Consider the following 15,504-nt stretch of genomic DNA (forward strand, 5'->3'; position numbering starts at 1 on the left):
GGGGGGTTCCTAGAGCCAACATGCCCCAGAGACAGGCTGATCTGTATTTCAAATACTTATTTCTCACGTCACAACAGAAACGTGTCTTAAATTTGTGGGCACCCCAGAATGAAAAGCCTCAGGAGTCTCATGGATGGCCATGGCCAACAAGGACGGAGTACCAATCCAGTCCCCCCACGGGCTCTACCTGGGTGATGAACTCTGGGAAGCTGAGGATGGGCCCGTTGTGGAAGACGGGGTAATAGAAGACGTAGGCCACCAGCCAGGGAAAGGAGTAGAAGCTGTTCTCAGTCTCCTGCCAGCAGAACTCGAGGCTGAAGCTGGTGTAGTACAGGCAACGCACGGTCAGCGTGAACTGCAGCAAGTAGTACTCGTTCTCCGTCTGGTACCACCCTCTCTGCAAAGTCACAAGAAGAGGACAAGTCTGGAGTGCCAAGGAGGGATGCCATCCGGTCCCCTGGGAAGGAGACCGCTTCCACAGAGAGAGCAGCTGTACCATACAGGGGGTTTCTCCACCACTGGGAAGCAGGTAAATCTCAGTGGGAATGGAAACCAGGAGTTAATGAGCAGTGGGTGGAAGAGCGTCTCTAACACCGCTCATCTACTTAGCGTTAGGCCTCATGTGCGGTGATGAGAGTTTGCCCAGATAGGCATCAGGTTCATCCAGTGGGGGACATGGAGATGAGCTACAGCCAGTGGATACTTGGACAGTTCTTCCAACAATACTGAAGGCAAAGAGAGGCTTATAAATGTCACATGGGATTCCTGTGTTCAACACATTTTTCCTTTTGCTCTTCTGTTAATCTGGCTCCACATGTAGTTGAGAACTATTTGCCAAATAAGCTTTAGAAACACAGTCAAGAAAAATAGTCCTTGCCCTCGAGGTGTCTAAATTCCCACACAGCAGATAGGCATGTAAGTATATAATTACAATGCAGCACGAGATAAGACATAACAAGCATGTACTAAAAGATGTATGAAATAAAAGACAAGAAGCAAATGCGGTAGAATCTTAACAGTACTAGGTGGAGTAAAATTTGGATCATTTTATAATCTTTGTGTTTTTACATTTGCCATTATATATATTGCCTTTTTAATGAGAAGAACAAGTTATGGGAATACAGACCAGATATAACGGGGGACAAAGAAAGGAATAGTTAATGTGATCCATGGGAGGACTTTTACAACTTTACACAGAAAAACCAACAGTGAAGAGTTTCTATTGCATGTCTGAGCCTTCAGCAGCCACTGAGAAAGACTAAGAGAACTGCAAGTGCAAGCATGGAAACCCGGGGCTCCTGAGTGGCTCGGTGGGTTAAGCAGTTAAGCGTCCGACTTTGGCTCAGGTCATGATCGGCTCAAGTTCACGGGTTTGAGCCCCGCCTCAGGCTCTGTGCCGACAGCTCAGAGCCTGGAGCCTGCTTCCGATTCTGTGTCTCCCTCTCTCCCTGCCCCTCCCCTGCTCGTTCTCTGTGTCTCTCTTTCAAAAATAAACATTAAAAAAAATCTTGTTAATAAAAAAGCATGGAAACCCAAAGCAAGTAGTTTCTGCTCATTTCTTTCCCTTGGGCAGTATTTTTCAAACCTCTAGTCTGCATAATAAATGGAATGTTTAGTCACTACCAACATCCATAACTGATGCTAACTATTGCCACACAAATGATAATTATGATTGGAGTCTGTTTTGTACATTTGCCAGGTCCCCAAAAAGTTAGGTGTGAATTCTTTTATTTTTATTGCAGATCTATTTTTAAACCCATGTATTTAAATGATCACCTAGTTAATCATTGTGGGAAGTCTCTTTTGTTAAGATGGAGACACTACCCTACTTTCTCTCACAAGTCCAGATTTTGACATATGTGCTTAAAGTGTTAGCCCCAATTCGTTGGTGAGAAAAATTAAAATAGCATAACAGGAAATACCACTGAATTTTCAAAATGCTACAGTTTTTACAAAATCACTCAACATATATCATGTTATCAGAGGCTCAGAGAAACTCCACGTGGAAGATAGAGCACATACTACTTCCATTTTCAAAATGATGAAATTGAGACTCAGGTTAAATGACTGCCTCCAGTTTCAAGAGTAGGAAACACAGCTACTAGAAGAGACACGGAACCAAGTCATCCACTGGCTCATCTTTCCTGCAACTGTGCCGACCCACAGTGCGTAAGTGCTATCACCTAAGCCAGTGGATGAATGATCATGTGAACAAGAGTAAAGATACCACGATACCACAAGACTTTCAGTGCCACAATGACTAAAGAAAGAATATCAAAACTTCCCAAGATTCTCTGTGCAAGGAAAATACCTTCCTTATCTGTTGCAGGGACTATCATGGGTACTGCATGAGATGAGGCATGTGAAAGTTCCCCATAAATTGTAGAGCACTCTACAGATGATTTTTTTGTTAAATGCAGAGAAGACTATTGCTTTCTTTTCCTGTTGCTCCTTACCCTCTGTTCCTATGACATCTGGCACCATCCATGCCTACCCACACTGGAAAAAGAGGTAGAAGGTCAGCCCTGGGCAACCTTAGAGGGCTAAGACAGGGTCAGACACAAAAGACAAGATTCCAGAAGGCAACACACCCGGATTCACATGCATCAACCCCATATGGTCACTAGGGGGACCCCCACCATGATTCTTCAATTGACTCTTGGCTGAAAACAAAGGCATCTACCCAATGGGAGCACTTCTAAAGGGGCCTTCTCCTTCTCAAGGGTAAAACAGAGACACTTACCTTCACTTCCTCCACATCTTGCAGCCTCAGTGTGGTGAGCAGGAAGAGAGAACAGAGCCATGACAGGAGCTGCGACTGGAACTGGGCCACGCAGAAGGAGATGAGGGTGTGGAGAAAAATTATGGCCGTGCCTTGGGCCCCCAGAACACACCAGGAGGCCCACATTCCGTAAGCCCCCAGGATCCAGGGTCTGTGCTGCAGACAGGGAGGGACACAGTGAGAGACAGACAGAGGGAGAGGGCAGAGAGGAAAAGAGAAAAGAGTGAGTGAATGGGTATTGCTATTAAAGGTTCTACATAGAAGCATAATGCTTACTGATCCATTAACCAAACTATTCTCACTGCCCTGGGGATTTAGTGAAACCCAAACAGGTTTCAGAAGGACCTTCCACATTAGCCCTAGAGTGACGGCTGCCTACCCTAGAACTCCACCAGATCCACCCAGAAGGAGCCACTTTCCTGCCTTCAGCCAAAGCCACCCAGACCACTGGATCCTACAAGATATTGAGCCGACTTTTCAAAAGACACTATGGAAGCCAGAAGCCCGTTGGGAAAACCACCAACCCGGAACCCTGCGTACACCATCCTGCAAACGTGAAGGTAAAAGAAAGTATTTGTACACATTTCTCAGGTGTTTCAGTGAGACAGTTGAGCCAACCAAACCACAAACGGCTTTCTAAGGTCCAAACCAGATTTCTACATTGAAATATCTCATGTATTTTTACTAACGTATTGTTTACTGTTTACAGAAAAAGTATATCTTACCTGCTTTATACGATATTGAGACCTTTGTATAGTCAATCTGATTGGCATGTTCATTCGCATTTTAGGAGAATCAGAATGTCGTTCTATCCAATTATAAAGTTTTATAATTACTGACAGTAAATAACTAAATGAATATGTCTTTGCTTTTATGACATATTCTTGGTCATATCTGGCTGATAAATCCTTACTTAAAACCACAATACTGTTTTAACATTGTTAGAGAGGCAACATATTATAGAGGTTTAATTACCCAAGCTTTGAAGTCCAACTGCCCAAATAAATCCTGATATCCCCATTAACTACCTGTGTGACCCCAGGCAAGTGACTTCATCTCTCCATGCCTCAGTTTTTTCATATGTACAATTAGGATAAGGGCATGTACTTCATGAGGATTAACTTAATGCATGTAAAACGCTTTCCACAGTGTCTGCATACATAGTAAGAACATGACCAATACTAGTTGTCTAGTCCTAGAGGGAAATACAACGGGTCTTTCTGGTGTACATTTAAAAATATGGTTTCCAGGAATACACCACATTGAAAAGTTGGGAATGCTTGAAATAGGTCTCCTTGTGAAAACAAGAAGAATTTTTTTTTTTTTTTTTTTTTTTTTTTTTTTAATGTTTATTTATTTTGGGGACAGAGAGAGACAGAGCATGAATGGGGGAGGGGCAGAGAGAGAGGGAGACACAGAATCGGAAGCAGGCTCCAGGCTCTGAGCCATCAGCCCAGAGCCTGACGCGGGGCTCGAACTCCCGGACCGCGAGATCGTGACCTGGCTGAAGTCGGACGCTTAACCGACTGCGCCACCCAGGCGCCCCAAGAAGAATTCTTTAAAACAAAGACAGATGTGGACCACAAACTGTAAATCTCATCCTTACATGCTAACTCTTCCAAAATACTGCCAAAGTACCATCCCTTCCCAAACCTATGCTCCAGCCCAAGAGAGAACATTTTGAATGAGCAACTAGGTCAGCCACTTTTAAGTTCCAAGAAAATCAGAGAAAACTGCAGTTCAGTTTTACTATTTTTCCATCCTACTGCCACAGAAAACAGCTACATAAATTTGCTTCAGATTTTCCCCCAAATACTCACCTTTGGGCAGAGTCCATTTATAAGAAACAAGGTCGCCAAAGACCATTTTAGGAAGTAGTTTTAACAAATGAGAAAAAAAAAAAAAGGTTTTTCCAACATAATCCACAGCATTTACTACCAGGAATCCTTTTCCACACACACACATGGCAACATACATACACACAGCTACATTTTATTAAGCGTTATTTGACCCATTTGGAAGAAGCCTGTTTGTTTGGCTTTCATTTGGGAACTTAACCAAAGACTAAGGGGCTTCAATTTGGAAAAAGCTGAAGGAGATTCTCTGGTGAATTTAACGGTGCCCACCAAAGCTACCGTACAGGCCCACATGTTTGTTCCCAATTCTCATCCCCCACTGTCTTCCTCTTGCCATCTAGGACAGGCAGACCACATTTAATGCCATTCTAAGGAAGCACAGAAAACACTCTCACGTTGCCTTCATGTTCTCCACTAGCCCTCATATTATCTACTCATTCTCCCCAGTGGGTCGAGGCATCCATGGCAGACAGGTGACGTAAAGAAAAAGATAAAAATAATACTTACTTTTTTAAAACTGATATAAATTAGGGGGTACCTGGGTGGCTCAGTCAGTTGGGCATCCAACTTTTTTTAATTTTTTTTTAATATTCTTATTTTTGAGAAAGAGAGAGAGAGACAGACAGAGAGACAGAACACAATCAGGACAGGGGCAGAGAGAGAGGGAAACACAGAATCTGGAGCAGGCTCCAGGCTCTGAGCTGTCAGAACAGAGCCCGACACAGGGCTCAAACTCACGAACTGTGAGATCATGACCTGGGCTGAAGTCAGACACTTAACCAACTGAGCCACCCAGGCACCCCAGTTAAGGATCCAACTCTTGATTTTGGCTCAGGTCATGATCCCAGGGTTGTGGCAGCTGGAGAGGGGCTAGAAATGGAAGAGTGACCCTGCCCACCCATACAAGCTGCATCTGGATGGCCTGAGGAAGGGGTCTTTCCCCAAGTGCTTCAAAGACCATTTTCATATGCAAAGGCCTAGGGAGGCCTGTTTCACCGATATCTACTCCAAAAGTGCTTCTGTATTTATCAAACTTTTGTCTACCTCTTTAGTGAAAATGCTTAAGTAGCAGGTATTAAGCTTCTGACACCAAATATGTTGGGAACTACTTAACTTTTCAAAAATCAAAAATAAAATGGGTTATGTTTTATTCAAAAACAAGACTTCTCATTCCTCGCCAGAAGGACTTTAAGACTTTTCCCCCCAAGCTTTCGGGGCAACCTGGGCAGATACACAGTTTTGATCACACACATAATCTATGTCAAGCTCAAGTTTTAAAAAATCCACCTAAGAGTCAACAAAATCCCAGTTTGTTTAAATTAAGTGATGATTATGACTGGAAATTATGGGCCACTTGAGAAGAAGGCACAAAGAATCATTTTACACAAAACATGAGCTTAATTTAAAGCTGGGCTGTGATGTTTCTAATTTAGAAATTTAAATTCTAATTCTATACAATGCTTTTGAGATTTTTGAGATAGTTGTAGATTCACCTGCAGTTATAAGAAATAATACAAAGAGATCCCCCCTCCTACACTTCACCCAGTTTTTCCCAATGGTAATATTTTGCAAAACCATAGCATATCCAACGAGGATACTGACATTGCTACAATCCACCAAATTTATCCAGGTTTCCCCAGTTTTGCTTATACTCCTTTGTATGTGTGTGTGTGTTTAGTTCCATATAATTTTATCACAGGTATAGGTTCAGTCTCCACCACAGTAAAGATATGTAACATCTTATCTTTACAGATGGAGGTAAATAGTTCTATCGCCATAAGGATCTCTTGTGTTACCCTTTTGCAACTACCTCCTTCCCACTCCCTTTATCCCACATCCTTACCCCCTGGAAACCACCACCATCTTCCCCATTTCTAAAATTTTACTTGAAGAATTGTATGCAACCTTTGGGGTTGGCTTTTTTCACTCAGTGTAATTCCCTGGAGACTCATCCAAGTTGCTGAGGGTATTTAAAGTTTGCTCCTTTTTACTGCTGTGTAGTATTCCATGTTATGGATGCCTCACCACTTATTTAACCATTCACCTGTTAAAGAACATCTGGGTTTCCAGTTTTTTGTTATTCTGAACAAAAGTGATATAAACATATGTGTACAGTTTTTTTGTGTAAAAATAAGTTTTTATTTCTCTGGGATAAATGCCCAAGAGTGCATTGTTTGGGTGGCATGGTAGTTGCACGTTTAGTTCTACAAGAATCTGCTAAACAGCATTTCCACCAGGAAGGTATGAGTGCTCCATTTTATTCCCGTCCTCACCAGCATCTGGCACTGTCACTATGTTTCATCTGAGCCAGTCTGCCAAGTGTGCAGTGGTATCTCACTGTGGCTTTAATTTGCATTCACAAATCTCTTTCAAAAAGCATCAAAGTGTGAGCAACCTGAAGCTCGAGAGTAAGACAGGCTGGGCAAACTTTGTTGAGGCATAGGACTTTCCTGACCCCCTTCACTCGCCTTATTCCAGGCTCTTCAGTTTCTAACAGAAGATGAAAAGGCAGGTGAGGGAAGAGAAGAAACTTTTAAAAGTCTAGCAAACAATCAGAAAGAAACTACATTTCTGTGACAGTTGACAAAACAGCAAACTGAGAATGCAGTAGCCTTCCTCATGGGACACAGTGCTTCCCGCCCCAGACTGAAGTAGGTCGGCCACCTGCCCTCTGCTCCCACTGCTCCCTGTGTCTATGCTGAACTATTTCTCAAGATGGCCCATTACGGACTCTCTGCTTGATAGTCCCCCTTCACAGGCTAATATCCTGCCTTGTTCAAATTACAGTAATATAAGCCCAGAATCTAACATGGTGCCTAGCATATAGCAAGCACTCCATAAATGCGGGATAAATGAATGAATGGTGGAACAGTTGGGTGGGTACATGGGTAGATGTGGTCGATGGATATGCTTCCCCAAGTCTTTGGACTTAACCTAGTAGTTATGACTAACAAGTAACAAGAAGTTAGCACCAAAATTTGGGGCTGTTTAGTCCACTAACATGAAAATCTGCTGTTTTCCAAGGTCCCTACTTATACCGCTTAACCCCTTATAAACAAAGGCTGCTTTGCCAGTGCAGATGGAACGGAGGGAGTCACCTGACATCTCCCTGCCTACTGCCTGTTTTCCATCACAGGGGTCTCTTACAACTCTACCCGTGCTGGGGGAAATCTCAAATAGTTTACAACCGATAGGGCACAGGCACCAAGCTATGAAAGCAGACATCTGTGATAGAATCTGTTACCCATCACCCCACCCACTGGTGGGGGGGGGGGGCGGTTCAGAGAGACTAACCCTAAACTGGTGTGTTTCCAAGGCTGAAATCACCACCCCTGAGGAAAAACTATGTACTCACCCTCCTTTTCTTCAAATCTTCTTCACTGGGAGTCAAGACCCAGCCACAAGAAGAGCTGGTTGGCAATGCCCCCTCTTACAACATCCTTACTTTTCTCCCACTTCAGCTTGTTCTGTGCTGCAGGCACCGAATGATAAAAGGATGTGCCTGCGTGGTTCCCTCATTAGCTTACCTCCATCGGGAAGAGCAAAAGGGTAAAGTCTTGGTGAGGACAACTGTTGGCAACTACACCAGATTTTGCTGTCTATGAATTCTTTTTGTACATCTGCCCAGAAACCACTCAGTGGGGGCAACTGTTTGAGAATAAGTCAATCAATAATCCTTATGTATGCCATAATTTATTACATACTACATCATCAATTGCAGCTGCTACTAAAAAATATAGTTATATATTTTGGGGAGGGATATATACACATGTGTATATGTATGTGTGTATATATACATACACACACACACACACACACACACACACACACACACACAATCTATCCCCAAACAAAGAGGGAAAACCCAAAACCATCCCAGAGTCCAACAACCACATTCTAGCTGCTTCTCCTGGGAGCAAAGGCCAGTGGGCCCAAACAAAGCCAATTCCATCCCTCCTTAGATACGCACTGATGGAGGAAGAAGAGTCTGGTTAGCACAAGAGATTCCTATTAGGTGTGTGGTTTCAATAAAATGCTGGCAGAGAACACTGTTGACCACAGCCTTCCAGAGGTTAGTTTCCTCACTTCAGCCAATGCCACGGAACCACACTTTTCAGTCCTGTGGCTGATGAGCTCAGCTGGTCAGGGCCCGGTGCTAATGATGTGGGTTCTGCCAGTCAGAGGTACAGTGAAAACGTCGCTCTGTGGTTAGCAACAGCAGCCACCCTCAGCCCCCACACCAGGCCAGCCTTCTCAAAAGGTTCACACAGGGATATTTTTAGCTCTGAGGGCAGAGAACACAATGTCTCAGGTGGTAGCAAGGCCACAGGGGGTGTTCAGGAAAGGAGGCAACTGTCTGACCCACCCAACACACAATCCAATCATAACAAACCCACAGCCAAAGCTCAGAGCCATTACTCAGCCTCCCCTCCCAGGGTACCGGCCCTTGGTCCAGTCTCGCCAAAACCCAGAGAGAAAGCCCTGCCCAGAGAAAAGGCATTTATCCTTGTCCAAGGAGCTCAGTGGAAAGTTTTAGGACTTGTCCTGGAGAAGAGAAGGGAAGAGAAGAGAAGGGAAGAGAAGAGAAAAAAAGAAATCACACTGTTGAACCTCATCTGCCTCTCTCTGGGAGGAGCTGGGCCACCAAAGGAAGAGATGAGATGAGATGAGATGAGATAGTAGTTGGAGATGGGAAGCATCCTTGAGGGCTTAGAGGTTGGGCCAGGGAGAACTGCAGACATACTAACATGCCATCTGTGCAGGTGCTGTCTGTCCATAGCTCATGGTGCCTCTGGAAACGGGGGAATAAAGACAAGTATAGCCCAAATCTTCCACCGTAAGTCCCCAAAACATCGACCATCTGGAACACTTGGTCCAGGTGGTGAAAGCACAAAGCTAATGAGGCCAAAGCTGTGGTTCATACTTACACATCAGAACCAAGCAGACTCAGACAAAGAGAGCACTGTGCCCCAGCCACAAGCAGAACCCTGCCCACTGGCTGTCGCACAAGGCAACCTGTGGTTGAGAGGAGGGGATGGGAGAGACACACACACAGATGACTCAGTGCACACTTGGCAAGGAACACCGCCTCCTGACTTTGCATATGATGTGCTCTGCGGATGTAAAGTCCACCTGTCCCCCTGGGCCTGGTAATGAAATGCCAGAAGCCAAAAAAAGCAAACCCTTCCACTTCCTTCAAACTGCAGCTCATGAGCACCTCCTGGGAGGTCTTCCCTCACACCTCCAGGCACAGGTGCCCACTCCTCCTCCCAGGATCCCAACCCACCAGTACATCAGGTCCACAATCAAGATCAGTGTTTGGTCCCCTCTTGTTCTCACCCAACTTCCCAGGGGGAAGAGCTGTGGCTCTCAATCCTTTCCCCCAACAACCCAAGCTTGAAAGAGGGTCAGAGAAAGACATCCATGGGCAGAGTATAGGTATGGCTGAATAGGCAGCCTCTGCCCTCGGGGGCTTTAGAATCTCAAGACAGTTGCTTCCTCCCTTGAACACCCTAGAGGTGACTGCTCCCGGGAGCACACACGGACCAGTCACAGCACACAGCAAATACCAGCAGACCACAGCAGCAGCCACCACGTACTTGGCTTTTATCTTATACAAGCATAACCTTGAAAAACATCAGACCCTCACCACCACCCCAAGAAGCAAGCAGCACCATCCCTATTGCACAAATGAACAGGCTCAAAGTTATCGACTAACTCACTTAACACGTGTGGCTTGAAAGCAGCAAAGCTGGGATTTACCCAAGTCCTTCCCACAACTACTCTGAAAACTGCCTAAGATAAAAAGAGTCTCAACTCAAAGTAACAAGCAAATTAAATGGAAGAACATCTATATCCTAACCTAGGTAGATTTCTGACGGTGGTCCATGCAAATGAGAGCTAAAAATGGAGGGAATCTGGAAAGAGGGAGGAGCATCCAGTCAAGAGCATTCCTAAAGTTAATCTACATCTTAAATTCTCCAAGGGGCTAGATCTCCTGGGGGGGGGGGGGGGGAGTTGGTTCTTGAAGACAAGAAAACATCACTCTTTAGGCACAAAGCACAGGCATGCATATAGTACATCAAACGGACAGTGTATCTGTGGTATTAAAATTTCACAGTAAGAAAGTCACAATCGGGAAAAGTTTTATGTAAAAAGACTCTGGAGGAACAGGGGTAGTGACAATGAAAAAAAGCTACAGAAAACACTGATCTGTAGAAAGCAAACAAGAAATAGCAAGAGTAAGAGTGAGAGGCAAAGGAGACCAATCCGACATGGCCACGTCAGTCTCCGTGCATATGAAAGAGTCACAGGGAGGGCAGGAGATGAAACACTCAGTGTGCCCAAGGCACCCTCAGCTCTCCTTCTGCCCCACTTCACTCTTCCACATGTCCAGTTACAGTATATCAAAAATCAAACACAGAGAAAGGAACGTTTATAAGATTTGTAAGGTATAAAGAATAATGAAATAGCACTGGCATACCCACCATCAGCTTAAGATAAGACAAGGCTACATCAGTGCTTTAGAGGGTCCTGGGCATATGTCAATTATACCTCAATTAAAACAAGTCATAAACTGTCAAAGGGGAAAAAAGGGGTGGGCCTGCATTCCCCCCAATTCTATCCACTTCCCACCCCAACCAGACATAACCACTATCCCGAATTTTAACAGTAATCTCATCTTTGTAAGCATATATGTGAATGTATCATTTAGTTTTGCACAATTCTGAGCTTTATAAACATGGGATCTTATCTGATGGATTCCTCTGCAACTAGCCTTATTACTAGCTCAATGTTGTGATCCAAAAATTCATCCATGTTGACAATTCTAGCTATGATTCAGTCCTTTCCATGGAATACATTCACTATAATTCCTCCATTTCCCCATAACGGACACCTGGATTCCTTCTGGTTCTTCATTACAAACATCAATCACTGCAATGAATGGCCTGACTTGCCCCCTGACTGGCAAAAAGAGTTTCTCCAGAGACTATGTCAGAAGTAGCACTAGTAGCCTTGGGCTATGCATCTCTTTGAAGTAATATATTACAAAGAAGCCGTATCAATACATATGCACAACCTTTCTGTTTGAGTTCAGGTAGCTGTTATTTGATACAATCAGGATTTTTGTTTTGTCTTTGCTACGCTGGAAAGTAGGAAATGATACAGTTTTAAGATGTATTTGTTTGATTACTAAAAAAAGTTGAACAGGTGTTCTAAGTTTACTGGTCATTTATGCTTCCTCTTCCGCAAATTCCTTTTCACATTTGTGCCATTTTTTTCTATTGGGTGATTTGTCTTTTTCTTGGGAAATTTCTTTATATATTCCAAATACTAATCCTCTGTCAGGTTGCAAACAACTCTATTAGTGACTTGCCTTTCACTTTCTTCGTTGTGTCTTTGGCTACATCCAAAGATGTACACTAATTATACACTGATGATTACACATAATTATACATTGAGAAGTTCTTATTTTAATGTAGTTAAGCTTATCAATTGTTTTCCTTTACAATTTTGTATTTTTTGGGTCTTAAGAAATCTTTCTCAACCCTAATATCCACAGATAGTCTAGATCACACTTTGTAAAAGTTATATGCTTTTTTCTTTTTAAATCCTTAATCTACCTTGAAAAGGATTATGTGTCGTATGAGTTAAGTGTTCATTTCTTTTTAATATAGCTAAACAATTAGGTCAGCACTGCTTACTGAACAGTTCATCTTTTCTAATAATCTTTTTTTAAATTTTTTTTAAACATTTATTTACTTTTGAGAAACAGAGCACAAGTGGGGGAAGGGTAGAGAGATAGGGAGACACAGAATCCAAAGCAGGCTCCAGATTCTGGGCTGTCAGCACAGAGCCCTACACGGGGCTCAAACCCACAAACCGTGAGATCATGACCTGAGCTGAAGTCAGACGCTTAACCAACTGACCCACCCAGGCACCCCTGAACAGTTCATCTTTTCCACATAGATATGAAATGCCAATTCTGTCATAAATCAAGTTTCCATCTATGCATAGGTATTTTCTAAACTCTATTCTGTTCCATTGGTCTATTTGTCTATCCTGGTACCAATACAACAATGTCCTAATTATTATATCTTTGTAAGTCATACTTTCTGGTAAGGCATATCCTTTGATTTTGGTACCAATCTTATACTATCTTCATTAAATATACATTTCCTCCTTTTCTCTTTTCTGAAAAAGCCTGGTTAAGATTTAAGTCATTTGTGTCTGGATGTTTGGCAGAATTGGTTTATTACTAGTGTTTTTTTAATTTTTTTTATTTATTTTTGACAGAGACAGAGCATGAGTGGGGGAGGGGCAGAGAGAGAGGGAGACACAGAATCTGAAGCAGGCTCCAGGCTCTGAGCTATCAGCACAGAGCCCGACCCGGGGCTCAAACTCACAGACTATGAGATCATGACCTGAGCCAAAGTTGGACGCTTAACCAACTGAGCCACCCAGGCGCCCTGATTACTAGTATTTTCTTAAATAGATTTGACTAGTGATTAAATTTCTTTTCATGGTTTTGGTAACTATTTGGTCTATTTCTTCATGAGTCAGTTTTGGTAAGTTATATTTCCAGCAATTTGTCTGCTTTGCCAAAGTTTTCAAGATTTTTGGTGTAAAGTTGTGCAAAATATATATCCTCTTACTCTATTTTTTCATCAGCTTTTCCATACTTAATATCGGTTATTTGTGCACTTTCTTTTTCCTTGACCAATCTTACCATTAATTTCTACTTTTATTTTTGTTGTTTTCTTCCTTCCTTTTTTCTGTTCTTTAACTTCTTAAACTGTATGTACTTTGCTCATTATTTTTCAGCCTTTCTTCTTAATAGGAATGTGTAGGATTATGGTTTCCAATTAAATACCATGCTAGCCACACCCTACAAGTTTTGATACATGTAGCATTTTTCATTTATTTCTATTTTCTAACTTATAGTATGATGATCTCTTTTTGACCTACAAGTTATTTAAAAGTATGTTTTCTTTAATTTCTAAATGAGTTAGAGTTTTTAGGTCATCTCGTGTTACCGGTTTCCAAACTTAATTGCACTGGGATTAAAGAGAGTAACCTATACAGAACAGATACTTTGACATTTTGTTGAAAATACTTTGAAATGTGTTGAAATGTATGGTCTATATGTCATTAAATTTTATAAATATTCTGTGAATTCTCCAGTTGTTAGATATAATAATTTACATATATTTCTTATATCAAGCTCATTAATTATATTTTCCTTGTTTTTCTAAATGATATATTAGTCATGAAATTATGTTAAAACCTCTCCCTATAACCAAACTTTTTTAAGGTTTTTTTTTTTTGGGTGGGGGGGTGGGGGAAGACAGCAAGACCCAAGCAGGCTCTGTGCTGTCATCAAGGGCCCGACATGAACTCAGGAACCATGAGATCATGAACTGAGCCAAAATCAAGAGCTGGACACTTAAGTGACTGAGCCACCCAAGTGCCCCATAAACTTTTCTATCTTTATGGTACTGATCAACTTTTGCTTTACATCTCCTAAAGCAGACAAAATTAGAATTGTAACACCCTCCTAATGGAATTAACTCTGTATCATTAAATAATAATCCTCTGTCACTAATAATGCTCTTTGCTGGTTATTAATAAAACCACACCAGTATATGGGTGGACAGGGGAGTCTTAGGTTTGCTTGGAATGTCTTTTCCCATCCGTTTACCTACCAAACTTTCCATGTCCTTCCATTTTAAGTACATCTTGCTAAGAAGCACATCTCAGGACTCTATTTCTTTATTTTCCCTTACTTCTGTTTTTCTTTTTTAAGTGTATTTATTTTGAGGGAGAGGGAGAGGGAGGAGGGAGGAGGGAGGAGGGAGAGACAGAATCCCAAGCAGGCTCCGAGCCATCAGCACAGAACTGGATGCAGGGCTCGGAACTCACAAGCTGTGAGATCATGACCTGAACAGAGATCAAGACCCGGACGGACGCTTAACCAACTGAGCCATTATTTGTTTTTCTTTTATCCAGCCCAACAACCTTTTTCTGGCGGGTATGGGTGGGGACTGGGTCCATTTATATTGATTGTGACTACCGATCTATTTATCTGCCATTTCTTTTGTGCTTTCTCTTTGTCCTGTTTTCTCCATGTTACACCCTTACTTCTTAATGACATTTATGACAAATGAAGCTCCTCATTTTTAAGGGGGTTAAAAAAATAATAATGCTCTCTTACCACCCCTACCTTACACAAAATGATGAATTAAAATCCTGCCGTGAAAAGCTTTCCTAAAGTTATAAACCTAATCAGGGAGAAACCCAAAGACCTGACACATCATCGTCATCTCGTACTCTTCTGCTGCACTGCAGTTCACCCACAACCATGGCAGCAGTAGCAAGAGTGGACACATCTCACAGATCGTCCTCGACATCCTTCGTCTTTCCCTCACACAAGTAACAGTGACGGGTAGTAAGCTATTCATTTCACAGATGGGAAAACTGAGACCTGGGGCAATAAGTCATCTGTCTGTGGGCAGAGAAATTTTAGTTAGACACAAAAATGTTAAATCTCTAGAAAACTTGAAGTCTTAAAAAAAAAAAAAAAAAAAAAAGACCAAACAGAAATTTGTGGAAGAAAAGAAACCCATTAATGAGGGCTTAGGTACCTAAAATCGCTACTAGCTTAGGGACACCCAAAAAATTATTATTTACTATTGGGTCTGCTCAGAAAGCTCTATGAAATGTTTCAATGTATGGAGATCTGGCAGCATATAACAGTGAAGTTTTTGCCATTTTAGAAGATGGGAACCACTTGGGTACAAAAAAGTAATCGGTATCACATTTAAAACAAAGTTAACGTGTCGTTGGAATTTCCTATCTTCCAGG

The 15,504-nt window shown here is 42.3% G+C and overlaps 1 protein-coding gene across 1 annotated transcript in view; it reads right to left on the reverse strand.

The window, feature by feature from the left end:
• The window catches only part of HHAT (hedgehog acyltransferase), a 292,122-nt gene that overhangs the window by 237,665 nt on the left and 38,953 nt on the right, over positions 1 to 15,504 (reverse strand). Inside the window, exons 4-5 of the mRNA XM_032591811.1 lie at positions 2,744 to 2,938; positions 188 to 397 (exon numbers count right to left, since the gene is read on the reverse strand). Coding sequence (XP_032447702.1) covers positions 188 to 397; positions 2,744 to 2,938 — 405 coding nt within the window. The remainder of the gene's footprint in view (positions 1 to 187; positions 398 to 2,743; positions 2,939 to 15,504) is intronic.

The sequence above is a fragment of the Lynx canadensis genome, chromosome F1, assembly GCF_007474595.2.
Source record: "Lynx canadensis isolate LIC74 chromosome F1, mLynCan4.pri.v2, whole genome shotgun sequence".
Lineage (NCBI taxonomy): Eukaryota > Metazoa > Chordata > Mammalia > Carnivora > Felidae > Lynx > Lynx canadensis.